Source organism: Mus musculus, chromosome 8, assembly GCF_000001635.26.
Source record: "Mus musculus strain C57BL/6J chromosome 8, GRCm38.p6 C57BL/6J".
Classification (NCBI taxonomy): domain Eukaryota; kingdom Metazoa; phylum Chordata; class Mammalia; order Rodentia; family Muridae; genus Mus; species Mus musculus.
In genome coordinates, this window is record NC_000074.6 from 122,006,742 (window position 1) to 122,032,224 (window position 25,483).

The window sequence follows — 25,483 nt, forward strand, 5'->3', positions numbered from 1 at the left end:
CCCCTATTCCCTCCCCTCTCCCTGGCCCCCGTGAGTTGTTTAAATGTGAGTTTACCATCTGCCCACTTGAGTGCAGTGCACAACTAACTCCTCCCATCTGCCACCCGTAGCTGCACAGTTGGTAAATCCTGTGATGAGCAGTTACATGATTTACCATTGTGGAGGCTGTAGCCGGAGCTCAGTGTGTGCACACTTCTCACCGCCGCCCAGGCTGTGGAACCAAAGCTCCTTGCTCCCCAGCAGTTTCTGAGGTGCCGGAAGCAGCCAGGCAGGGAGGTGGCAGAGGGCTCTTGCTGTTCCCTTCAGTTTGTTTTCCTCTGATGCTTCTTGGTGTCTTCTCTTGTTGTGGATCCCACAGGGCCACCTCCACATTGCCCAGGTGCCTCAAGGGGAGCAGGTGCAGATCACACAGGACAGCGAGGTGAGTCAGGGGTCCTGTCATGGTCCCAGGGCCATACAGTCCTGCACTCTGTGTGGAACCAGTGGCATTCTGGCAGAGCCTGGGATGCTCTCTAGGAGAGACTGCCTGGTGCGGGGGTGGGGTGGGGGATGACTGGGACGCTTTTCTGGTGTCCTTTACAGTTGACGATGGTGTGCAATGAGCTCTGTGGAGAGGCACTGCACACTCAGAGGGTCCTCTGGTCCCAGCAGCGGGAGCAGCTCCCTAGCTATTATGACTCAAGCAGACAGTGCTCTGATAATATATTCTTGCTATGGGGACACGGCTCTGCTATGGGCCATCTGGGCTACTGTGCACACACCTTGTGAATCTACAGTTGTTTAAAAGAAAAAAAAAGGTGTCCTCATTCATGGGTCAGAGTTGATCATTCGTGGGTTTAACGTTTTATGATTTTAATATAAGAGAAAAAGCTAGAGATTCAGCTTATACTACTTGTTTTGCTTCTGTGGGTTTTATTGCTAAAAGGGGTTGAATTTTTATACTTAGTGGTTTCCTGGTTATTTCTGAATCGTGTAGGGAAGTTCTCACTGTTCCCTTTTTGCACTGTACAGGGCAATCTGCAGATCCATCATGTGGGTCAGGATGGCCAGGTAAGTGCTCACCCTTCCCACGCACTCCTTCTCACTGTGGCCTGCATACAGGCTGTACTCCTCAGCACGGGGCACTGCTGTCGGGTGGGGTGGGGTTGCCTCCAGCGAGGGAGCGGAGCTGAGCTGGGCTGTCCGGGATGTGTACAGCAGGGCTCTGTCCTGCGCTTGTCCTTCCTGGGCGCTCACATTGGGTTTTGCACTGGAGAAGAAACTCCCCCCTAGTTTCTGCAATGCTCCCTGAAAATCTGACGGACGAGGTAGGCTTGGTTAAATTTAAGCACTTCCTGTTCTCCCGAGAGAGGAGAGCAGGTCTCTGTTGTATATACTCGGAGGACTCATGTGCTTACTAAAGTGCCCCAGGCAATGGGTCCCCAGCAGGATGTGCCACTGGCAGGGAGGGAAGCTGGTGCTGGCAGTGGGGGTTTGTTTGCACTGTGTGGCCTTTAAGGAGTTTTTGTGAAGATTGGTTTTAGTTCTGAGTTCTGAGTAGTCAGGACAGGCTTCTGTTAGTGCAATGTGGCTTTCACTGTGAAGACACACAGAACTCACTCACCACACAGGAGGTTCCGCTCCTTGTTTTCCAAAACTAGCACTGCCTGTGCTGGAAGACCCATGCGGCTTCCTCGTGCTCCCGCCTTGGAAAGAGAAGAAAAGAAGTCCCAGGCATTTCTGCAGAGCTTGAGCAGTTAGGAACAAGTAGCAGAGGTTGGTTCTCTTGGAGGTCTCTTGCTGTCAGCTGGGACAGCAGAGGCCCGGCCAGGCTTGCAGTTGGCTCCCCTCTCTGCCTTTGAGGATGTGGTTTGGCTTTGGTTGTCGGTGTTCCCCATGGGCAGGCTGTACCTTTCTGTGGCTGAGGAAAGTGAAACCCTCCTCAGGTCCCCACTGTTTGTGTTGTGAAGAGAGTTCCACCTGGAGTGGGAAATAAACACAGTGGGCTTTTCCTTGTCCCTGACCACTTAACATGAGGGCAGAGATCCCAAGGTCAAATTCCAAGCATGGCAGCTCATGGCATGGCCACAGACATCCAGTCATGGACAGTGAGGCTGTGAAAGAGCCATTGCCTCAGCTCCAGGTAGTGACACCTCTGGTTCTGCCCCTGCCTCCAGTGTCTCAGAAGCCTGTCCCTGCTGCCCGCTCAGCTCCAAGCAGCCTCCCTACAAGAAGCTGCCATGTTGGTCACTTGTCACACTGAGAAGTAACTTGTCCATCTTTAATTCTTTGTGCATATTTTGTTTCTGTCCCCTGCTTCCCAGTGTCACTGTATCTGGGACCGAATATCAAAGGGCACTCACTGCTGCCCCCTTCTCTCCCAGTGGCAGCTTGCCTTCGGATGGCCATGTGCAGCAAGCGCTCAAGAAGAGCTGCTTCCTGCTGGGCCGTTAGCTGGTTGTCCTAGCTTTCCACTTGCGGAGATTCTGCCTTCATTTTGTCATCTGTCTGTTCAGTCACCTGACTCAGAATGGCTTCACTTATGGTGCAAAAGGCACAAATGCTCCACTTACCTTGATGTCCTCAGTGGAGCTAAAGAGCCCAGACCTGTGCTGGGACAGTCAGCTCTGTCACCTCTCCTCTTCCTAGGTCCACAAGAGGATTGTGCCTGTTGGTCTTGGATTCTTTAGCTGCGCTGGTCTCAGGTCTTCCAGCATCTTCGTGGGAATGCTGGGCTGTTTTCCTGAAGACTGACTGCAGGCACTGGCTGGAGATGTATGGGGAAGGTGTTGATTAGGACGCTGTCCTCAGTTGTAAAAGCTTGGGAAGACATCTATGTGGGAAGGTGGTGGGGCTTGCTGCATCAAGGCTGCAGCAGGGTGACAGGGGCAGCTGTGTCCCCAGAGGGAGGCTGTCTGCCACAGGAGGACTTGGGCACCAGAGATTCAGGGTTAATGAGGTTAGAGCCATCTGAGCTTGGGCTGTCAGGTGCACAGCTACTCCCGGTGTAGATAGCTGCTGTGGACAAGTGTGGTCAGAAGGGGCCATTGGGTAATGGGAACGTTTGCAGCTTCAGTGGTTGTTCTCAGTGAGTGGTGTGGGAGTGGGTGGGCTACGTGCTCTCCACCTCTGCTCCTTGTATGCTCTAGCCAGCTCTAGAGGGGCTCTGCTTGCTCTTGGCCATTCTAGCCCTAAGGGTCACTGCTGTCTGCCAGTTGTTGTCCCACTTCAGGTTTCCAGGCCTTTGCTGCAATGGCCAGTACTCAGTATCTCTGTACTCTGTACACAGCACTCAGTATCTCTGGATTCTGTACACAGTACTCAGTATCTCTGTACTCTGTACACAGCACTCAGTATCTCTGGATTCTGTACACAGTACTCAGTATCTCTGTACTCTGTACACAGCACTCAGTATCTCTGGATTCTGTACACAGTACTCAGTATCTCTGTACTCTGTACACAGCACTCAGTATCTCTGGATTCTGTACACAGCACTCAGTATTTCTGGACTTTGTACTCAGCACTCAGTATCTCTGGACTCTGTATACAGCACTCAGTACTCAGTATCTCTGGTCAGTAGAGGGAGTAGGCAGGGGATTCCCTGGATAGTGAAATATAAACTTTAGCAGGATCCTTTAAAGCATGACTTAGAAGGTCTTTGTCTGGGTTCCCACAGCTGTGCTTTACCTTGGTTTGTAAGTGTAGGTTCCAATCAGAACTGATTTCGGGCTCCTTGGAGTCTGGCCGAGCGCTCTGAGTTCAGCCTCAGGCTGCAGCACCCAGACACATAGGTTGTTGTCTCCCTTGTCTTCCGGCCAGTGTGTCTTCTTGTGATCGCTACCTGTCCTTTATGTGACCTTCCATTAGAGTTGGATCTGATCTGCAGTCACTGGTTGTAGCTGTGGGAAAGTGAGGGATGAGGCTGAGCCAGGGCCTCTAGGTGTTCACTGCACTGTGGCTTTGGTTCTGATGGGTCTCGTTGAGAGTCAGCTCTGGGAGCCTGGCAGATTGTTTAAGCTGATGGTGATGTCTTCTCCGGTGAAGCCATAGAATCACTGGAGGTGGGTGACTCACTGCTGCCGCCCATTCCTGACTTGTAGCTGTGCGAATGGTCAAGGAGAGTGGTCTAAGGAGGGTTGTTGTGGTCTGATAAAATTGTTTGGGTGGAGCGTGGGTGGGAAGTCAAAGCAGGGTCAGAGAATCTAGGACCTCTTGCAAGGGGATCTGGCAGGGCAGGGCTCCAGAATTGGGCTGTGGGTGGGACAAGCATGTTGATGCAGTACTTCTTGTCAGGTCAGAGGGATTTCAGTCCTCACAGTCAGTACAGTAGAGGCTGGAGTTTTCTTGGGTGCATTGAAGGCGCTAAACAGTGACCTTTTTGAGGTCATGGGGACTTCTTGAGGCCAGCAAACCTGTAGCTATCTTGAGAAGGCCCCTGGGGGCTGACCTCGGTCTTGGATAGTCACTGCCCACAGATCTGAGCTTTGATGGGAGCCACTGCTGCCTGTTAAGCTTCCTCCCTGTGGGTCGTTGCCTGGACAGCTGGGGCCCCGGCTGGCTGCTTTAGTAGTTGGTGGCAGTGTGTCTGGAGCGGTGATGTGCTTCAGCCTCAGTGAGAGAGATTTCACACATGACTCCAGGGTCTTTCTCTCATAAACATGTGCAGTCAGAATAGCTCCCCCAGGCGGCCTGGGCCTCACTGTGGCTGTAGTAGTGTTTACCTTTCTGCCCTGTTAACTCCTGAACACTGGCTATGATGCATCCCGTTTATTGTGAATCATGCTGTGAGAGATGACTACTGTTGTCAGTTAGCCTGTTAGTCTAAGACAGTCCAGGTTTTCACATAAATTGTATTTGTACTCTAAATGGCAATATACATTTCCCTTCATTTTGATAAGTCAGAAGATAATTCTTCTTGAATTTTATTGGAAACCCATTTAAAAATTGCTGGGGCTGGAGAAGTGACTCAGCAAGAGCAGTTGTTGCTTTGCAGAGAACTCGGGTTCAGTTCCCAGGTTCCATGTCAAGTGGCTCACAGTTGCCTGTAAGTGCACCACCAGGGAATCTGACACCCATTTCTGGCCTCTGGGCACCCGCACTCATTTGCATTGACCCACATACATTGACCCAGATACACAGACCTACACATAATATTTTAAAAATAAAAAATGAACTCTATAAATATAATCCTGTGTGTGCTAGGCCTGGTGGCACAGGCTTCTCTCTAGTCACAGGTAGACAGGAGTATTGCAGTGGGTTCTGTTCCAGGTGATCTTAAACTTGCAAACCTCTCTGAACTGCCTGCCTCCAGCTGAGCGAGCTTCAGGTATCTTAGACAGCCATCTCCACCGTTCTCTGTCCTTTGGAGCAGCCAAGCCCCGACAGGATGGGGAGCAGCTGGGTGCCTTCAAAGGCTTGTTGTGGGAATTGGACTGACTTTTGCCAAGTGTGCCAAAACCAGGCCTGTTGTGTTTTGTACCTGGGCAGTGTTTGGAGCAGCGAGAGCGGGGGTTTAGGCTTGCATGTTACTTTGACGTCTTGTTTTTGTCCCTGGTGACTTTCTTGGTACCTTGTCCCACAGTTTATGACAGAAGAGTTTATGAGGAGCTGGACACAGTCTGTGGCTGGGAAGTATGTTGTGGTTTTTTTAAAGATAACTTTGAACCCGTTTGTTGTTTCAGCCTGGTCACTGGAGCCAGGGCACTTTGAAGGGGCTGTGTTAGCTGTATAAGGTGAGGTGGACTCACAACACCCCGAAGCTAGTTCAGGCTAGGTCCTTCTGCTGCTGCTCTGGGTTCCCTCTTAGATCCCTCATCCCATTCTCTTCAGGGGCTCCAGACAGCCCAGGTAGGGGCAGACTTTGGAATCACAGGATCGCTTTTGATTGATTTGATAATTTTCCAATGCTATTGTTTGTTTGTTTTTTCTAGACAGGGTTTTTCTGTCTTGGAACTTGCTTTGTAGACCAGGCTGGCCTCGGACTTAGAAATCTGCATGCTTTTGCCTTCCAAGTGCTGGGATTAAAGCAGGGTGCCACCCCTCTCCCCTCCCCAGCTTCCCTTCTCACCTGTCCAGCTTCCACTGCCCTTTCAGATTGTTAACTCTGATACTGTTGATAGCACTGGGTACAGGTTCCGCCCCTTCTTTCTGGGGAGTTGGAGCCATCAGTCATTCCTGGTGCTGAGTGCCTGTGCCTGTGCTGCAGCTGAGCACTTACAAGTCCACCACATGTGCACTCCTTCTCTAATTCCGACTTAGAACATGTGGTGCCCCTCCCCCACCCCCATGCTAGTCCTCACTATCACCGGTGGTTATGTGGGCATCCTTTCAAACCACCCTATAGCAGAGAATCCACAAGCCAGGGCCTGCCTGTATATATATTAATTAATTCTATATTTATTTTGTAAGATATTGGGTACTGGACTCTTGCCCTCATTAGGAAAGGGCTATACCACTGAGTTATGGACTTTGAGGTGTATAACTGTCCCTTTTTGATTTTTGGCTTTGGTTTGGTTTTTTGAGACAGGGCCTCACTGTAATTCTGGCTGGCCTGAGACTCAGAAATCCACCTGCTTCTGCCTCTCCTGTGCTAGGATTAAAGACGTGCGCCACTCTGCCCAGCTTTGTTTTGTGTTTTCCATCTTGAGACAGGGTCTCACTAAGCTTTACAGGCTGGCCATGATCTTATTCTCCAGTCCAGGACTTGACTTAAGATGTAGTCTAGGAAGGCCTTGAGCCCAGGGCCCTCCTCACCCAGCTTTCTCAGTACTTGGGGTTATAGGCCTGTACCAACGGGTCTGCTTGTCCATGGATTTCAGGTGAAAAATGTAGGGTCATAGTGATGTGCCTAATAACAGCGATGGGACAGAGAGGAAAGGGCAGCAGCAAGGCGGTGTACACTGAAGTCACAGGGCCAGGCCAGAGCATGGTGAGTTACACTGAAGTCACAGGGCCAGGCCAGAGCATGGTGAGTTACACTGAAGTCACAGGGCCAGGCCAGAGCATGGTGAGTTACACTGAAGTCACAGGGCCAGGCCAGAGCATGGTGAGTTACACTGAAGTCACAGGGCCAGGCCAGAGCATGGTGAGTTGGAGCAGGTCAGCGCTCACTGATTGGCTTCAGAGGCTCCTAATCTGAGCTCTCACCAGGTCCCCTCCAGAGAGTTGGGAGCATGCTGTCCAGAGGCTAGCCAATCCTGAGGCTGTGTTCTTCCCTAAGAAACGCTGAAGGAGAAGTTCAGTGTCAATAGTTGAGCTGTTCTTTGGGGTTGGTGACACTGCAACTTCTTGGTGCCATGACAGGCTGTGCTGTTGCTCACATTGCTCTTTTCTAATGAACCTGTCACCAGTGTGGTGAGTGCCACATGGAGGGTGCCAGGCTGGGACACTGCCTGTAGGCATCCTCTGTTCCCTTGGTTTTATTGGCTCTATGTGCTTGGGCAAATGAGTCAGTATCCCAGACTGTGTTTCCTCACGGGCAGAGTGCAGCTCAGAGTAACAGACAGGTAACATCTGTGCCGAGAACCTGGAGCCCTGGCTGGTGCTAACCTCAGGTCGTCCCGGGTGCTCACGATTGGACTGGGGTCCCGAGGTCCCTGAAGCTCCTTACACAACCCTGTTCCCCCATGCTAGTGTCCTCTCCTGTCCTGGGTCCCAAAGTCCCTGCAGCTCCTTATACAACCCAATGCTAGTGTCCTCGCCTGTCCCGAGCATCCTGAGTCTTCCTGTTCTGGTTAGGCTGAATGGCAGGGCCGCAAGATCCTGTGACATCTAGGATGCTTACAGCCACTAAGGTCTTAGGCTTCAGCGCCCCCCAGCAACAGGGTGCTCTTCCTGTCTGTTTTCACGCAGCTTCCTCCAGCTCCAGGACCCCTCATTCACTGCAGGTGCCTGTCTCCCCTTAACCCTCCCCCCCTTGCCACTTTCACCTGCCAAGCCTTAGACAGAAGGGAGAGGTAAATATGGCTTCCTTAGTGGGTGACAAGATAGCTTGAGCTCCATCTCTGAAATGGGGCATTTCTGAAGGGGCCACAGTGAGGAAGGGCTCTTGCCTTGCACTGGGGCTTTTTTCCAGAGCCCAGTGTTACCATGGGAACAAGGGAATCTGTGCACTGGCTCTCTTTTTGCCTCCAGTCTATTCTTGGAAGTGTCTTTTTTTGGCGGGCGGGGGGGGGGGGGGGTTGCTTGCAGAATTTCTCTACTCCCAAAACAATCCATGTGCTAGTGTTTTGGATTCTTGGTCTTAGTCATGTCAAAGTGACCTCTTGCTTATGACGAGTCACAAGACTTGCCATAAAGAGCAACTGTCATGTCATGTTAAGGGAGCTTTTCGTTTTCCCCTGTGCTTCAGTGGGGACTGTCTGCTGCTTCCCACTTAAAGCCCGGGAGTCTCTGCAACAGAGGCTGGGACGCTTCTTGGGGAGTTTCTCAAGACTGCTCAGTTCCCATCACACTTTACTCTCTGAGTTCTGGGGTCAGGGCTGAGTGCTGTACTCCTTGCTAGCAGAGTCCTGAGGCACAGAGCTCTGAGAAATGCTTGAGCTTGAGGAGGCTCAGGGGGAAGACGGTGGGCCTGGCAGCACTCAGCTACAGGTGAGACAGGCTGGGCAGCTAGTGTGCATTACCTTGCCAGCCAAGTGGGCCGTGCTCTGGTGTACATGGGAGGGCAGGGCTTGTTTCTTTATGGATGGATATGTGAAGCTCTTCCTCTGTGCCTCTTCAGGCTATTAGATAGGTCTGCTCTGCCCACTTCAGAGCTGGAATTTGGCTTTTAAAGTCACTATTTTGTGTATTTTTTTGCATTCTGGTGACTTCTTTACATTAAGATACTACAGATTCCTACTGACACCCAGCAGGGATCCAGCATTTATCTTTGTCACTCCTGTTAGCAAGGGGCCCTAGAGAGTGTGGAGAGGACCCAAGGAAGCAGTTAGAGGAGACCATTGGTGGCTCCTTTGAAGGGCATTGAGCTGGCCCAAAGCAGCTGCAGGAGAGGACAGGAGCCTTTAGAGAGGCCTCAGGGTATTCTGGGAAGTTCTTATCAGCCTGTGGTCCAGTTGGTAGCCTCAAGTGAAAGGCTTTTTTGTGCTTTGGGATTTGGACCCCCAAACCCCTGGTCCCTACTTGGATCTTAAATGAAATAAATGCCACAGCCTTCATTCTAAAGGCCAGAGATGTTCAGAGCAGGCGAGGCTACCTGTACAGGGCCTGCAGAGGAGTCCAAGGCACTTATAGAGGCTGCCCATCCATCTTTATTGAGGCACTCAGTGGAGGCCAGGTTGCCTGCACAGAGGTGTGCAGAGGAGGCCAGGTTGCCTTCGTTAATTCTCGAGACTCTGGAAGGGCTTTCTGCTTCTTGTACTAGATCCTTGGTATTCCTTGGCTTATGGTCACATCATCCTAGATAGCTTCTGTTGTTTTACAGCCTTCTAGAATTGTGCTCTGTGTTTGGATGTCCCTATTTTTGGAAAGACACTTGTCCTTAGGTTAGGGCTTGCCCTGATCCTCTAGGGGCCCTGTTTCTAAGTGAGGTTATACTAAGCTATGGAGGCTCATCAAACTTGCAGAGACAGTCCAACCCACAGGACCAGGACCACCCCACCTCCACCCTACATCACCATTGGCATTGTTTCTGGCTTCCTCTACCTTAAGGTTCCCTCCTGCTCACTCCCAGTTTAGCGGCAAAGCCCATGAGAGCGCAGTATTGGAAGCATGGCTAGGCGTCAGCCTGGGGGCTTCTCTCAGGCAGCCTGCCTGGCTGCTGCATACCTGTCATTCCATAGCCCAGGCCCTCTCCTGGCTCAGTGTGCAAGACCACATCTTCCTAGGGCTTTGGAGATGAGGCTAGGAGGAGTCACTGCAGCCAGGGGCTCTAGACCACATCTGTCGTATGGTGGCATACCCCTCCACCCCAAGGTCGTGAGGCCCTAAGTCTGAACCCCCGGTGCCATGTAAATGCTGTGCATGGCCCCAGTGTTGGAAGCAGGCACAGTTAGATCCAGGGAGGAAAATGTGGAGCTCCATATCTGCTGAGAAGCCCTATCTCAGTGGAGTGGGGCAGAAAGCAATGGAGGAAGACATCTGGTGTTTCCCTCTGGCCTCTACATGTGTGTGCCATAACCCCTTTCCCATGCAAACACATGCATAACATATGCGTGCATACACATACACACACACATACACACTTAGAGGGCTTAAAAATGACAGAGCTGAGCAAGAGTGAGAGCACCTACACTTGAGAGGCCACAGAGGGCAGCTGCTCGTCTACCTCTGGAGGCCAGGCAGGGCTACAGAGCAAGACCAAGCTGCTAGTTTATGTCAGCTTGACACAGGTAGAGCCATCAGAGAGGAGGGAACCTCAGTTAGGAAAATGCCTGTAAAATCTGGCCTGTAGACAAGCCTATAGGGCATTTTCTCAATTAGTGCTTGATGTGGGAGGGCCCAGCACTTTGTGGGTGCTGTTGCTCCTGGGCTGGTGGTCCTGGGTTCTATAAGAAAGCAGACTGAGCAAGCCATGGGGAGCAAGCCAGTAAGCAGCACCCCTCCATGGCCTCTGCATCAGCTCCTGCTCCAGGTTCCCGTCCTGCTTGAGTTCCTGACTTCCTTCGCTGATATACATACTACACTGCAGACGTGTAAGCCAAATAAACCCTTTCCTCCCCAGCTGCCTTTGCTTGTGGTGTTTCATCACGGCAGTGGTAACCTTAACTAGGACAGAGACCCAGAAAAGCAGTCGCTGGGGATATGGCTCACTTGGCAGAGTGCTCGCCACACAAGCATGAGGACCTGGATTCCAGGCCCCACACCCACATAAGAAGCCTGGTGTGACATTTGCATCTGTAATCCCAGCCCTGAAGACCTGGGTAGAGGAAATTTTCTAGGGTCTACGGGCCTGCCGGGCTTGCCAGATTAGCAATTTCCAGATTCAATGAGAGACCTCATGTCAACATAGAACATAGAGAGCAATTTACATTGATCTGTGGTGCTGGGCGTGGTGGTGCATGCCTTTAATCCCAGCACTCGGGAGGCAGAGGCAGGTGGATTTCTGAGTTCGAGGCCAGCCTGGTCTACAAAGTGAGTTCCAGGACAGCCAGGGCTACACAAACCCTGTCTCAAAAAACAAACAAACAAGCAAACAAACAAACATTGATATGTGGCTGGTAGATACACATACATGTGTGCACGCACACACACATGCATACACACACATACACAAATATACTGGTGTAGGGAGGGACAGCGAGACACAATCAGAGTTTTGCTGTAGGAATGTGTGTATATGTGAAATGTTTGTGGCTAGTCTCTGAGCAGGTCAGTGGTTGGAGGTATTACTGGATAGCCGTCTTTCTAGCACCTCGCCACTCTCGGGAGAAAACTTCCGTTTGAGCTATCACGTGGGTTGCAGAAAGATCCTTGTTGGGTTGGATCAAGTTAGTGAGAAACAAGTTTAGCGTCTTGGGCCTTTTCCCTGCAGCTGTGGTCCAGGCCGTCTTCTGGCCACACTAATCTCCGCAGGGAAGCGTGTCTACTCCTGGCACAAGGCTTCCTTTCTCCTATTTTGGTTTTACCCCTAGTAGACTCTTGGTGGGCCTTGGAGTTTGATGTGCAGATACTGCTGAAAGGTCCTGGGGCTTCTTGCATTGACTTTAGGGTTAGCACCAGTTTTGCATTATCTCAGTTGGGTTTTAAGTAGAGCTGCAGAGTTGGCAGTGGATGGAGGAAAAGCAGATGGTGTATGTCCAAAGCACAGTCCTCCTGGTTCCCTCAGTGCGCAGTTTCCAACTCCTGCCCGCCGCTGCTCTTTCTTACGTCTGAAAAGAATTGGCACTGCTTCAGAATGTGTTAGGGGAGCTGCAACCAGTGAAGCCGGGAATGTAGCAGTGCCTGCTCCTCGTCCTCGTCTCTGGCGTGTCAGTCTGTGCTGTCCCTTGGGGATCCCTGAGGTCAGCTGTAGGCTAGCTGGCGTTGGCTGCCGGGAGATGAAGGGTCTGGCTGTTGACCTGGCGTCAGCTCTCATGTCACTGCAGTCAGACGTTTCCACATCCAGAGCCTGTTGGGAGAACCTGCAGATCAGGGCTCTGTTCCAGATGCGGGGTGAGCAGGCAGAGTGAAGGGAATGGAAGTTCATCTTTGGGAGATAAGTGCAGACTTGCCCCTGTGTGCCATGCCATGGTGGCCTGCATTGCTGCATTCTTTTGTAGCTGAAGGCTTGTATCTGCCAGACTCCTCCCTGTAGCAGCGGGGATCCCCAAGAAGACTCACTACTTGGTTTTCTTGGGCAGCCAAAATGTACCCTCGTCACCCAACCCAAGCTCATCGATGCTGTCCAATAGCTGGGATCTGACTCAGGTTTTTATTATTCACCAATTTAACATTAAGGTCAAACCTCAACCTGTGCGGTTGATTCTCTTGAAGCACTGCTAGATGCCAGAGACTGGAATGTGCTTGATTCAGGCATGCAGCGGACCTTCCTGTGCTCATTGTGATACACCACACATTTAACATTTGTAGTACATACCTGTTGGGTTCCTCTGCAATTGTCAGTCACAGAGCAAGTGGTCCAGTGTTGCTGGAGTCTCTGGAGCCTTGTTTGTGGGCTGTGTGGTTAGATGCCATGTGTCCTCCTCCCTGCCCTGCCTGCCATCTCTGGCTCCCAGCTGTCTTCCTACAGTGTCCTTGTGGCTGTCATAGCTCTCACCTGAGAGTAGCATTACCAGTGACACCTTACTTAGCTTGTCTCATGTAGCTCTGGCTGGCCTCCAACTCACTTAAATAGCCAAGGCTGGCTTTCAACTCTGCTTCTCCCTATCAAATGCTAGGATAATCAGCCATCATGTGTGGCTTAAAGGTGCTTGTTTTGTTAAATGCCTCGGAAACTCCTTCTGGTGCTGGAGGCAGACTCAGGAATGGCCCACACAGCAGAGCAGGTGTTTGTCTTCCCCTGTTGCTGGAGGAGGAATGGTCACTAGTATGACAACTCCTGAGAGTGGACCAGAGGCCCACGGGGCAGGCCCAAGAAGCATGGCTAGAACTGGACACTTTGAGGGACGGCCAGGCCTTCCTGGCAAGTACCCTCCTAGTGAGTATGATGATGGCACCCTGACACGTATCTTGATCTCTTCATCACAGCAGCCAGCCAAGGTGATGGCTCACCAGCTCCTCCCTACAGCTGAACCAGATGTGGTCAGATCCCGTAGCCAGGATCCAGGCCCCACAGCCTCCTCACTGGGAGACAATTTGTAAGCCAGGCCTGGTAGCTTCTAGTCTTTGAAAGCCATGACTTTCTAAGCTTTTTTCCAGCTGGGAATCTTGCTTCCATTCATTGATTGGTTGGTCAAGTTACACCTTTGTCTTAATATTGCAAATTCAGGTTTTCCTACAGTATAACACCTCACGTCTCAGCAGCTTCGCGTTTCATATAGAAAGTGGTTTTCTTGGCAGTGCTGGTAGGACAGCGCTGCTGAGCAGGGAGGGTGTTGTTTGCTACAATCAGCACAGCAGAGTTTTCTGGGAAACTGGTTCTGTGATTGCAAGAGTTTCCTTAAATGCAACTGCAGCTACTTTAAATTCATCATGGAGGAACCTGTAAAAATGTAACATGATTGGGGAACTGGTTATGTCATAACTCCTAACTTGGGGTTTCCAAATGTGGCCTGGCTTCTGAGTTACCAGGAGATAGCAAACCAGGCAGCCACAGTGTATCAGCACCTCTCCTTTTCCTACCTCTTCCCCACAAGGTGGGATCTGTGGCTTGACAAGTCCCTGCAGAGCCTATAGCCCCCATTCTGATCTCTTCCAGTCGTGGGGCCTGTGCCAGAATCCCATTCCTGTCAGCGGTGACTCAGTGGCCCAGGCTAATCCCTCCCAGCTTTGGCCTCTGGGAGGAGACACACTTGATCTGCCTGCTGGAAATGAAATGATCCAGGTTTGTAAGTGTTTCTTGTCGGGAGATGTGGGTGGCCTGACCAGTGTTTTCCAGGGACCTTGAAAGAAGGGTCAGGTCAGAGCTCTGGACAGCAGGCACGTCCTGCTTGCCATAGGTCCTTACAGAGCCTGTGCCACACACTAAGCCCAGGCTTACAGAGGCTGCCACAATGACTGCCACTGTCTATGCTGAATCCCACAGAGGCCTGAGGCTAAGAGCTTGCTTGGGCAGCCAGAGACATCAGAGTGGAGGTGCATGTTAGGGGTTTGGCATTGCTGACAAGGTCACTGTGAACAGGCATGGACTTTACATGCAGATGTGTGCATGTGCACATCTATGACCACATGTGTCTTAAGACATGTGTATAGGCATACGAAACAATTGATGGCATATGAAGACATATGGCTTGATGAATGGCCATTAAGTCAGGCCCATCTGCTGAGCTTGGAGCCTTCGTCCCACGGAGCCTTTCATTCTTGGAGACAGGGCCATTCTGCTATTGCAGCAGTTCTGGTGTTTGTGTCCTTTCCTTCCTTCTGAAGCTGCTGCTTCTGCTGTTCAAGGAACCCCCCCCCCCTCCCACTGCCTGTCCTTGGGTTACCCTGGTGGATGGCCCAGGGTAGGTCAGGGGAGACAGCCAGGTACACGTGGGCCAAAGATCCTCCATAGACACTGTCCTGTCTGTTTGACCTCAGGTTCTTGCAGTGAGACTAGGAAGCTCCGGGGACTCAGATGCTGTGTGGGAAATGTTCATCTGTCTGTAGAGCATGGCTTCGCTAGCCTGCAGGGTTGGCAGAGAAGCATGTGGGACCCAATAAGATCCACAAGAACTGCTGAGTAAAGAGAGCAGGAGGTATTCTGGGTAAATGCAGGGGAAGAGAGAGCCCAAGCTGCCCTGCCTACCCATGAAAGGTCAAGAGTCTGGAAGAGCCAAGGCTCTAACCAAGTCTGCCACCAATGGCCGTCCCCAAACAGGAGCTCTTGCTTGCTCTTTCCTAAATATAAAATTCTAGGTTTTGTTTCACGTTGACCTGCTTGGTCAGATGAAGCAGAGCACCAGGCCTGGAGAAATGTAGTTCTGAGCACAGACGATGACCTTGCCTACAAGTCAGTGTGAAGGAGAAACCCAAGGGCTCTGTCAGTGACTCTTAGAAGACTGGATCATTGTACTCTGTTCAGGCTTTTCCCTCTGCAAGGGGCCTAGCTTAATCTAAAACCAGGAGCCTTTACTGTCAGCCAGCTGTTGGGCAACTCAGCATCTGTTGCCCTGCTCTGCTCTGAAGAGGGAGGGTGTGGCCAGTAGCATTGTGCAGCAGCTGTGCCAGAGTGGGTGTGGAATAGGGAACGCTGAGGTTTTGGGGGCAGAAGTACCAGGCAAGTGTTTATGTGGACTTTTGAGCTTGCCTGGAAACCAGAGCCCAGATGTGTGTTTGCACACCCTCTTTCCTTTTAATTAACCTGAGTTTAAGCACCTAGAGAGGGCCGAGGGCCAGCTCCCCTGTGTTTGCATAGCCCACTGCCTGTCACCATGGCCCATGGAGATTCCTGTCCTCCTATGCCCAGATGTTGACATACAGAAAAGCATCAGTAAGCAGGTTCAGGGAGGTGTGTCTGGAGGGCTGTCTGTGTGCAGGGACAGGCTGTCACTGCTGCTGCTGTCTCTTGACTCTTCCCTGAGCAGAGTCTGTCAGGTCCTCCATAGGTGCGCGGACTCACACTGGAAGTGAGATGACCCAGAAGCCACTGCACTCTCCAGGAAAGAGGTAGAGCGACCACTTCCCAAAGACATGCCAAGAGTCCTTAGGAAAGAGCCACTTCCTGATTCTGTCACTGCAGCCCATCTGACGGAGTTCAGCAGCAGTTGCCAAGGGGACAGCTATATTCAGTCTTTTGGCAGTCATTTCCCCAAATAGTTCTCACTTTTTCTTAGCTATTCAAAAATGTTAAAAAGGGCTTTTCAGTCATTAAAAAAAGTACCCCCCCCTCAATATTTTCCCACTACCGTGAACCTGAGTGTGTTTTCGTTTGGCAGACCCTCATTAGCATAAGAGACACTGTCCTCGATTGCAGTGTGTCCTTTAAAAAGGCACATGTCATCTGACAGCACAGCTCTTCTTAGAAGTTGACTGGGTGTTTGTGCTGCTGTCTCTGCTTGTGGGGAACCACATGGTCTTCTCCATACCAAAGGGTGGTGTGCCATCATGCCACAGGAGCCTCCAATATGGGCATTCCGTCCACTGCTGTTCTTGCCTGCCTGGGACTGTACAACACTGATGAGGGCGGGGCCCATGGTTCCTGGCAACTGTGAAGGAGCAGATGGAGGCTCTGCATTGCCTGCCTCGAGCCCCCTGCCCAGTTGTGTGAGCACCAGGTGTGGTTTGTGGGAAGTGAATCAGTGGTAAGAATATCCAGGGCTGGGGTCACCCCAAGGGTCACCCTGAGTTTAGTCCCTCCTCCAGGTCCATTCTGAGGCAGGGTCACTAGTTATACAGGGTCAGGATGCTGGAAGGATGCAGCTAAGAAGGACCGAGGGGTCTGTTCTGTAGTGACTTGCTCCTGGTGTCTCTGCTTATACCCTCCCCACAGCCTGTTTACCTCTCACTCTCCCCACCACAGTAGCTCTTCCCTTCTCTCTCTCTCTCTCTCTCTCTCTCTCTCTCTCTCTGTCTGTGTGTGTGTGTGTGTGTGTGTGTGTATACGCACACAGAGGTGGATGGTATCCTCATCTGTCTTTACCTTTTTCCTGAGACAAGCTTTCTCACTGAACCTGCAGCTCACTATTTTGGCTAGGCTGGATGGTGAGCTAGCTCCAGCAATCTTCCTGTTTGGGTTACAGGCTAGCTCCAGCAGTCTTCCTGTTTGGGTTACAGGCATACACAGCTGCCCTTGATTTGTGTGGATGCTGAAGCTCCAAACTCACGTCCTCATGCTTGCATACAAGCAGTCTACCCACCGAGCCATCTCTGCAGCCTCCCTCTCCTTTTGCTTCTCTATCTAAAGTTATTGGCTCCACATGGGCTCTGTCCAGGGCTTTGTTAAGCTCTTCTGCCGTCTTCAGTGTGCCCGTGCAGGCTTCAAGTTCTAGCTTATTTGTTTTGACACGGGCTTTAAAAGACTAATGCCTGTGTGTCACAAGGGTGTTTCTGCAAGACTTGAGTGTGAATGTGGCATATTTCATGACAGTCGAAGACTCAACACTCACATAAGCAGACGTCTCTCTGCACTGGGCAGTGAGGCTCCATTGCACTTACATCCATGCTGCAGGCCTGGGGGCCTCCTGCTGCTCCAGGACCTGAAGAGGATAGGGGTCTGCTGACCCGAGCTCCACTGACCAGCCTGGCTTTGTCCCCAACCCCAGGTACTGCAGGGTGCTCAGCTCATAGCCGTGGCCTCTTCAGACCCTGCTGCTACAGGAGTAGATGGGTCGCCTCTCCAGGGCAGTGACATTCAGGTTCAGTATGTCCAGCTGGCGCCTGTGAGTGACCACACAGCCGCAGCGCAGGTGAGTCCTGTCCCTCCCGGTCCCACCAGCCTCCCTAGTAGATACTGAACTTGGGCTTGTCTGACATACCTGTAGACCCAGGAACCCTTGTCAAGAGGCATACAGGTCTGAATCAGGCGTGGGGCTTCTGTTTACTCTTAACTCCTGAGATCAGCGTCTGTGGGCTCCTCTGATCTCAGCCCAGCAAGAACAGGTGACCTGGTAGGAGGAGAAGACTCTACAGTGGAGTCTGTTCCACAGGTCAAGTCTCCTTACCTTGTTCTGCACAGCTGCTGGCACAGGCAGCTTTCCTGGACTCCTTCCTCTGCGGCCTAAGCCTGGTGTAGTGAGCAGCGCAGGCTCTCACAGGGTTCCGCTCACCTGAACTCGAGAATAGGGCTTTGGCTGTAGGCTGCTCAGGATTTTACTTCTCCCAGGAGCTGTTGAAGCCTGTCTGCCTCAGGCATTGGAAGGGCTTACGGAGCTGCTAGGCCAGGCATCTGAGGAGAAGGCACTGTGGAATTCCTTTCCTGAAGGCCTCGGAATGACATCTTCCAGGTTCTCAGAGAAGGAACTTGGGCCTAAGTGAAGACTTCCCATCTGCAGGCCTCAGCCATGACCCCCATCACGCCTCAAGACACTTCCTTCAGTGTGCCACACAGCTGTGCATAGCTGCCCACACCTGGGCTGCACTCCTCCTCCTCCTCCTCCTCCTCCTCCTATTTATTTATTTATTTATTTATTTATTTATAAACTGGCTATGGCCTCAGCCATGCCATCCTCAGTAGGGAGAGTGGAAACTTTTTTGTTTATCTTTAAAAATCAGAGACTTACATGTACAGCAAGAGCTGTCAGGTGCCAGCCATGTGAGACCTTGGCCTCATGTGGTGCAGAACCTATGCTAACTCTGCACCAAATCTTAGGTGACTTATCCTTCAGTGCATCTGCAGTCTAGCAGAGATGGAAGAGCAGTCATTATTCCAAGGTTGCAAGTCCTCACCTTGAAGCAGTGACTTCATAGACTTTCTCATACACTTCGTTGAAAGGTGCCATGTCTTTAAGCTGTTCCAAGATGCCACTTAGAACACTGGGGCAGTTTCTGTAGGAAGTCAGTGTGACCCTGAGGTTCTAGGGAAATATGTCAGGTTAAAAATGTGGTGTGTCTAATTACAGTTGTTTCTCGGGGCACCGTGAGGTAAGGCTGGGAAGTTGTCAGCTGTATGCCCAGCTGCCCACGTTCTTCTGGGTGGATGTGAGACATGCTTGTCTCTCCTCAGGTCAGGGGTGGCCTGGCACCTTGGCTTCTGAAGTTGGCGTGCCTTTTCTAATTGTGAACCTTGTGGCTCTGCATAACACATAGGTGGCTTGCTGACACACACATGTGCTACTGTGTTTTTCTAGAACCCTTTTCATTTCTCTCCCTCCCACCCCCTTGCAGACCGCAGAGGCCCTGCAGCCCACTCTGCAGCCCGACATGCAGCTTGAACATGGGGCCATCCAGATCCAGTGAGGCCAGGCACTGCAGGAGCACCGCGTCACAGCTGCTCGCTGACCCTGCCCCACTCGTGCCCTGCTCTCTTGCTTCAGCAAGCAACTGCAGGTTCTGCTGGGCATCTGAGAGCTGCTCCTCCCAGGGGAAGGTCCTGGCCACCCCTGCTGGAAGGCGCCTCAGGGTTGGAGTCTCACTACTGGTCGTCTCCAAAGGAGAAGCATAGTGCAGAGTGTTGAGTGCATTCAGACAGACAAGAACTACGATATTTTGTTTAAACAGCTTTTTTAATTTGCTATGGTGTTTATAACAAAAAAGAAAATGGAAAAAAAAAAAAAAACAAAAACATCCAACCAACCAACCAACCAACCAAACCAGAGGAGAAACACAACTGTGGAGTAGTGAAAGCCTGGGCCGTGTGCTCCCCTTCGGGGTTCTGACGTAGGTGTTGGAGCCAGCTGGCGATGCTGGAGCACTTGGACCTGCTGCTAGGGGAGTGCTCCCCAGGGAGTGCTCCCCAGTGTGAGTATGCATTTCTAATGAAATAAAGTGTATTTATGGCCACAGAGGCTCAGTGTTGTTGCACCGTGAGAGGACTTCCCCATCCAGGGCCATGCTACCAGAGAGTCCCTGCTTTGGCTCTCTCTCCTAGGGAGCATGAGCTGTGGGTATCCCTTGGGGCAGCTGGCTCCCACTTCATCACAGTGAGCCCTCAAAGGCAAGGTCATTGTAACCCATCCTCTTCTGAATGCTTAGGCTCCATTACCTGCAACGCCAGGGGTCCTGGAGAGTGCCGTGTGGAGAAGGCAGGACTGCAGAGAAAGCAGGTGCAAGGAGTCCCATGAGCAGCATGGGAAATGCCAGTGAAGTCCTTACTGACTGACAGTGCCGTGTTTGACGCTTTCCTGGGAGGATTTCAAAGTTGTCCCAGATTCTGTCTCATGCCTCTGTCTCATGCCACCACATTAAGAATTCCTGGGCTGGTTATTCACCAGGGCACACTGAGGTAGCAGAGGAGAGCAGCTCTATGGAAAGGACAATTTGACATGGTGGTGGCCATCTTCTTAGGAGACCTGCCACTGTTAGAGATGGCTCTGTGTGGGGAAAATGGGGACAGGCGTGGAGGCTGGGTTCCCAAGGCTGTGTAACACATCTGGGCAGGATCCCAGGCAAGAATGGAGAAGAAGAATCCAGAGAGGAGAGCACACTCCAGGAAGAGCATGGCATAGGCCCATACCCAGATACACAAGATGGGTGATGGCAGCAGACCTGTGCCCTGGAGGTCAGAGTACTGGAAAGGAACTACTTCCAGCTGAGTCAGGTCTTCAGAAAACATGTTCAGAAAGCTAGTTGACAATGTACCATACGATGGACCCTGCAGGTGTGGATCCCAGGAATGCCCTGTGTCCGTACACACCTGTGTGCCCACATTCGCAGTAGCCCCATTCATAATGAGCTGAGGTGGAAATGGCCTAAAGACCGAGCATATGAGCAGGTGAGCAAAGGCACACCTCTTGGTATCGGTATCGAGGGTGAGCTGACTGCCAGAGGATCTGCACTCCGGCCCGCTCTATGGCATGTGAACTTGCAGACGCTAGTGAGGGAAAGAAAGCAGAGGGAAGGAGACAGCTTACCGGAAGATGATATGGATGGGAGGATTCACAGAGACAGATTGTCAGGATCATGCATCCTGCGGGGCACTGAAACTGCGCCCGGTTGGACAGTGGATATTTGTCTTGCACACCAGGTAATGACCGGTCACTCGAAAAGGTGAAACAGTCGCTGTCCACGAATGCTCAAGGTTATTTTTGATAAATGGATCACATTTGGCAAGAACAAAAATTGAGATTATGCGCTAAAGATGCTCACAAAAAGGGGATTCCAGGGGATTTTCAAGGCTAGGAATGTAGGCCCAGATGGAAGTTCTCCAGCAAGAGACCACTGGACCACTTGGAACAGAAAAGGATCTTAAGTGATCTATATAAAATTGACTCTCTAAGATTAAAGACATCAAAACAGAGGAAAACATGACTATCTCGGGGCGGGCAAGAAGAGAAGTAAATTATTTTAAAGTATTCTTCATTGCCTTGAAGAAAACAGAAAGTTCCGTGTTCAGCCTTCAGTATCTGAGAGCTGTATAGAGACCTGTCACTGTTGGTACACAATGCTTGCTCGCATGGCTGGTAGCCCTGGCCTTGTCCTTGTAGGACATGACCCAGCAGCTTGAGAAAGGTCTGTTCTTAGATGTTCTCTGAGGCATTGCTAAAGAACTTTGCTTGCCACAGGCTCTGAGCCATGTTGTGTGTTCTCTGACCACATGGAATTGAGGTAGATTTTAATGAGGAAAAAACTTCCCATAGGTCAAGTAAAAAAAACTTGGATTCATGAAGATGACGTCATTGAATGACATATGTCAAAATGTGGACTGCATCAGGTGTGCTGAGGAACAGCTGCAGACAAGCTTGGGGTGGAGAATTACGTCGTCTCCATCCAAAGGACAAAAGCAGTGTTGGTGCTCAGGGAGGATTACAGATAGAGGAGTTCCATGTATAACAATGTTCAGTTGATGAAGTCCTGGTACCAGAAGGGTGAAGGCTACAAGCTGCCATTGTGGGCGTCTCCACAGACGCCCTCAGGCAGTAGAAGATGAGGTTCTCCCAGATCTGTATGGATGGATCGGGAAATGACAGATGGGATGACATGCTGCCTGGACACCAGACTCGGGTGGGGGCAGCAGGAGAAGGAAGGAGGAAAGAAGAAAAGAAAGATTGTTGTTGCTTCTGAATGTCTGAGCTGTCTCAGAGCAAGAACAGGCTGTGCTTGGTGGCAACAAGTGATGTGTCACCCTACCCCAGGTTGAGTCAGGTTCAGTCATGCATACTTGGTATATTTTGAAAGTCATGTGACTTAACTCTGGTAATAGGACCATGTGGTTATCTTAAGCAGAAAAATAGTATGTAAAATTTACCTGTTTATAGTTAAGAGACCTTTCAGCAAAATCACAATAGATCGGATCAGAGACATCTGTAAGAAACCTGTGACAAATATCCCAGAACTTGGATTTGGAAAGCCTGGCATGACAAATGAAGATGCCTGGCACCTTGGTTATTCTGAGATTGGAAAGCTAGGAATGAGACTGTCTATATAATTTGGATTTAGACACCTGATGGCTATCCCACACACTGACCCAAAAACCTGCGAGTGTGCTTTGCCTGGGTGCTGGCTACAGGCTACTTAGAAATCACTCCCATCTCAATCAGAATGGGCTCGGGTGCTCTTAGCTGCTGTTTATTACAGACTCTAAGACGCTTTAACCCACAGAAGTAAATTTAAGGGGATGCTGAGGCAAATGTTACTGAACTAGAGAAAAACCAAGAAAAAACCTCATCTGAGAAAGTGTGGGTTCTCTAAATGGTGCAGCCAGTGAGGTTCCATGCAGAAGCTAAGCAGGGACTCCTGTGGCACTGGACAAGTAATGGGGACTGGTTGGAGAGATGGCTCAGTGGTTAGACTTCTTTCTGCTTTCCCCTCCACAGTGGGGAGAGCTCACTGCCTGTAACCCGATGCCCCTTTGATTCCCCACACTCCTCCCACTCCCAGGGCAGACGTACACGCACAGGAATAAAAATAAATCTTTAAGAATGACAATTGTCTGTCTTGATGGACCTGTGTGTGGCCCAGCAGCAGATGGCACGGAACACTTTGGGACAGAGACCCACCATGAGGATGTGAAGGTTCTGGGACAAGGGACCCAAGGTCCACAGTGAAGCTCATGCCAGTTGGGATTTCACAAGGAACCAAGTGTGAGGGATGCAGTAAACTAGGTGGTGAACTCTGGGGCCTTGGCTTGGGCAAGGGTGACGTGAGCTGGGCATAAAGGAAAAGCAGGCAGAGCTCACCCCGGAAGACGCTGCTTAGGTGCACACGGTGGCCCAAGCATGCAGTGCCAACACCTGGGCGAAGGAGGCAGCAGGATCAGATCAGGAGTTCTACATCCTCCTCACCTGCCCAAGGCCCTGTCTTTTTAAAATAAATGTTAAAGGAGATCCCAAGCCCCAGGACAGATTGGCTCCGTTCTGTTCCTCAGTGGCATGAGCTCAGCAGGTGTGCTGAGAGTCTGTTAGTGGTAAAGACAGTGCCACAGTTCCAGAGGATCTGAGGGGCAGAGGCCTTACTGGGGCTTCCGAGTCACTGAGGGACTATGACTGTCACTGCTGACAGTTTGTTCTGCCAAAATAACAAAAAGGCAAAAGACTGAAACCTACCCACCAGATCTTCATATGCCCGATGAACAGGTAGAGGGTCAGCCTCACCGCACTGAGATACCCTTTAACCCATGATGGTTTACTAGACAGTCCTGTGGCGAGAACTGTGAGCAGCTGCACCCCATGGAGTGAGGTGGCGGCTCATTCAGCCTTCAGGGATGATGCTCTAGTGATTTCTAGGGAGCACGGGTACAGGGCCAGATCCCAGAGCCCCTCAGGCACAGGAGTGGCGGACTCTTCCTCAGCCTGTGATTGCCTCCAGACAGCACTACACTGTCCCTAGGGCAGAGAGAGCAGGTGACCCCCTGCAGTCAAGCTGTCAGGTTGGATCCACGCGTGTAGTGTGGACTGAGGCAATCTGCCCCACCTGCCTTATTACCTGACATCACTGCTGGTGGGAGGAACCCCACAGACGAGGGCTGTGTGCCCGGCTGAGCTGGCTGAGCCCCAGCCTCTCGTGGTGTGCTCACTAGGCCTACAGGACAGAAGGAACAAGATGCCAGATGTGGGAATAGTGGAGTGGCACCCTTCTGGGCAGGCTAACAAAGCCCTGGCAGAGAAGACACCTATGTCTTTTGTCCAAACAGCATATGATGCAGGCAGTATCAGCGGGACGTTCCTTAATCCTTGGAGCTGTCGCTATGACTCGAGAAAGTATTACTTTTAAACTAATAGGGTCGAGATAATTACAGCCAGCAAAAATACCCAACCAGTCCAAAGAAGGGACAGGACACAGGGAGTGTCACGGTGATAGTGAAGCTCCTGTAGGGATATCAGAAGCCCTGAAGAAAGGGAGGCGTAGGTGAGGAAGGGACACTTGGTAGTTGGGGGGTTGGGGTCACTTTTCTCTTGGGCTGGGTGGCCTGTCAGGTGGCAGCTAAGTGGATACTGGGCTTCACTACCCTTAAAGCCAGTCATTGGAACCAGACAGCAAAGAGTATATTCCCCAATGGACCGTGTACTCTGGGCGAGTTCTAGCAGGGTGCACCCTGGTTTACAGGGCAGCCCCACAGCTAACTTGCATTGTCTCAGCTGCTGGCCAGCATGGCTGAGACTGCTTGTGTCCCCAGCAGCCTGGTGGGAACAAGTGTCAATCCTGGGAGGAGGAGGAGGAGGATATCAGATTATATCCACAGGCACCTTTGCAGACAGAAGCAATGAAGCGCAATGAAAACTCCAGGCAGAAGCAGACCAGAGAGGCAGATGCTGCAGCCACCCCAGGCGGCCTTAAAAATAGCCCTGCTGGCTCTGCAGAGCTCAAGGGCTTGTGGAGAATTTAAGCAATGGACCGAGTGGCGATTCTGCAGCTAGACAACAGATGAGCAGTAGCACAGACAGCTGCTGTCACAGCAGGTGAGCCTGTCAGGGAGATTGTGGACGGGAAAGCAAGTAGATCTTCGGGATGACGTGTTCTCCCAGCCCCAGGGAAAGTGGGGAGGTGGGGTGTCCTAGGCTCTCTGTATCTCAGAAAGTGGGACACAAGGCACTCCCCATACTTAAAGGCAGGTATATTTTTGATTTGCAGAGAAAGACATTTATAGTAGTCTTCTTCAGACACAGTTAAAAGACACAGCCAAGGTTAGCAAATCAAATCCCACAAAGTGGAGAGAGCTCGTGGGGTTCTGGGTATTATGTTTCCAAGTGTCCTGATGAGCGCTCCTAACGGATTATCTGAGTCACAGATGAACGCAGTAACTCAAGCCCTCTGGGCGCTCATCATAGCCCGTGGTGTCTCTGGTGTCTACAGTCTACAGGTGTGCTCTGGTCTGATGTGGGATGGCATTAGTGTTAAAACATATGGACAGGTCATTAAGCCCTCTCAGCAAAAAAAACCTGTGTTTAATAAAATGTACCAGTCACTCAAAAACAGTAGAGAAACCCAGATGTTCTAGAAGCATAAAGAACTTCACTTCACAGAGGGTTTTTAGGAAAACCTGGAACACAGCACAAGGCTCTCAGTCTGTGGTGAGAAGCAGGCCAGGTGACACCTGTGTGCAGGTGTGCACAGGAGACAACAGACAGACAGGCTCAGGAAGGAAAAAAAAAAAGCACAGCTCATGTCGACAATTTTAGAAAATTCCAGGTAGCTGCCAAAGATGAAATCTAGAGTATCAGCAACTCTCAGAGATAAATTATTGGCTCAAAAACCAACATTCACAATGCTACTGTGCTCCTGTCTTCTGTCAGTGGAAATGTAGAATTAAAAGCCTATCTTTAAACTAGCCTCAGCTGGGTGTGCTGGTGCCTGCCTGTTAGCCCAGCACTCGGGAGCCTGAGTCAGGGATTGTGTGTTTGAGGTTCACACACAATCTGTAATAGTAAGGCCCTGCCCTACAAGCATGCTG

General features: G+C 51.1%; 1 protein-coding gene across 11 annotated transcripts in view; it reads left to right on the forward strand.

Annotated features, from left to right (window-relative positions):
- Banp (BTG3 associated nuclear protein) overlaps window positions 1-22,519 on the forward strand; it is an 81,289-nt gene extending 58,770 nt beyond the window's left edge. For 3 of the 11 annotated variants that reach the window (XM_017312899.2, XM_030243674.1, XM_011248445.1), the window contains 5 exons: window positions 350-421; window positions 1,012-1,050; window positions 13,778-13,903; window positions 17,262-17,405; window positions 18,823-19,441. In XM_017312899.2, the coding sequence (XP_017168388.1) occupies window positions 350-421; window positions 1,012-1,050; window positions 13,778-13,903; window positions 17,262-17,405; window positions 18,823-18,894 (453 nt within the window). In that variant the 3' untranslated portion in view covers window positions 18,895-19,441. Of the gene's footprint in view, window positions 1-349; window positions 422-1,011; window positions 1,051-13,777; window positions 13,904-17,261; window positions 17,406-18,822 lie in introns of all 11 variants that reach the window. The other 8 variants (NM_016812.4, NM_001285981.1, NM_001110100.2 and 5 more) reach the window with 5 other exon arrangements.
- Window positions 22,520-25,483: the final 2,964 nt, after the last annotated feature.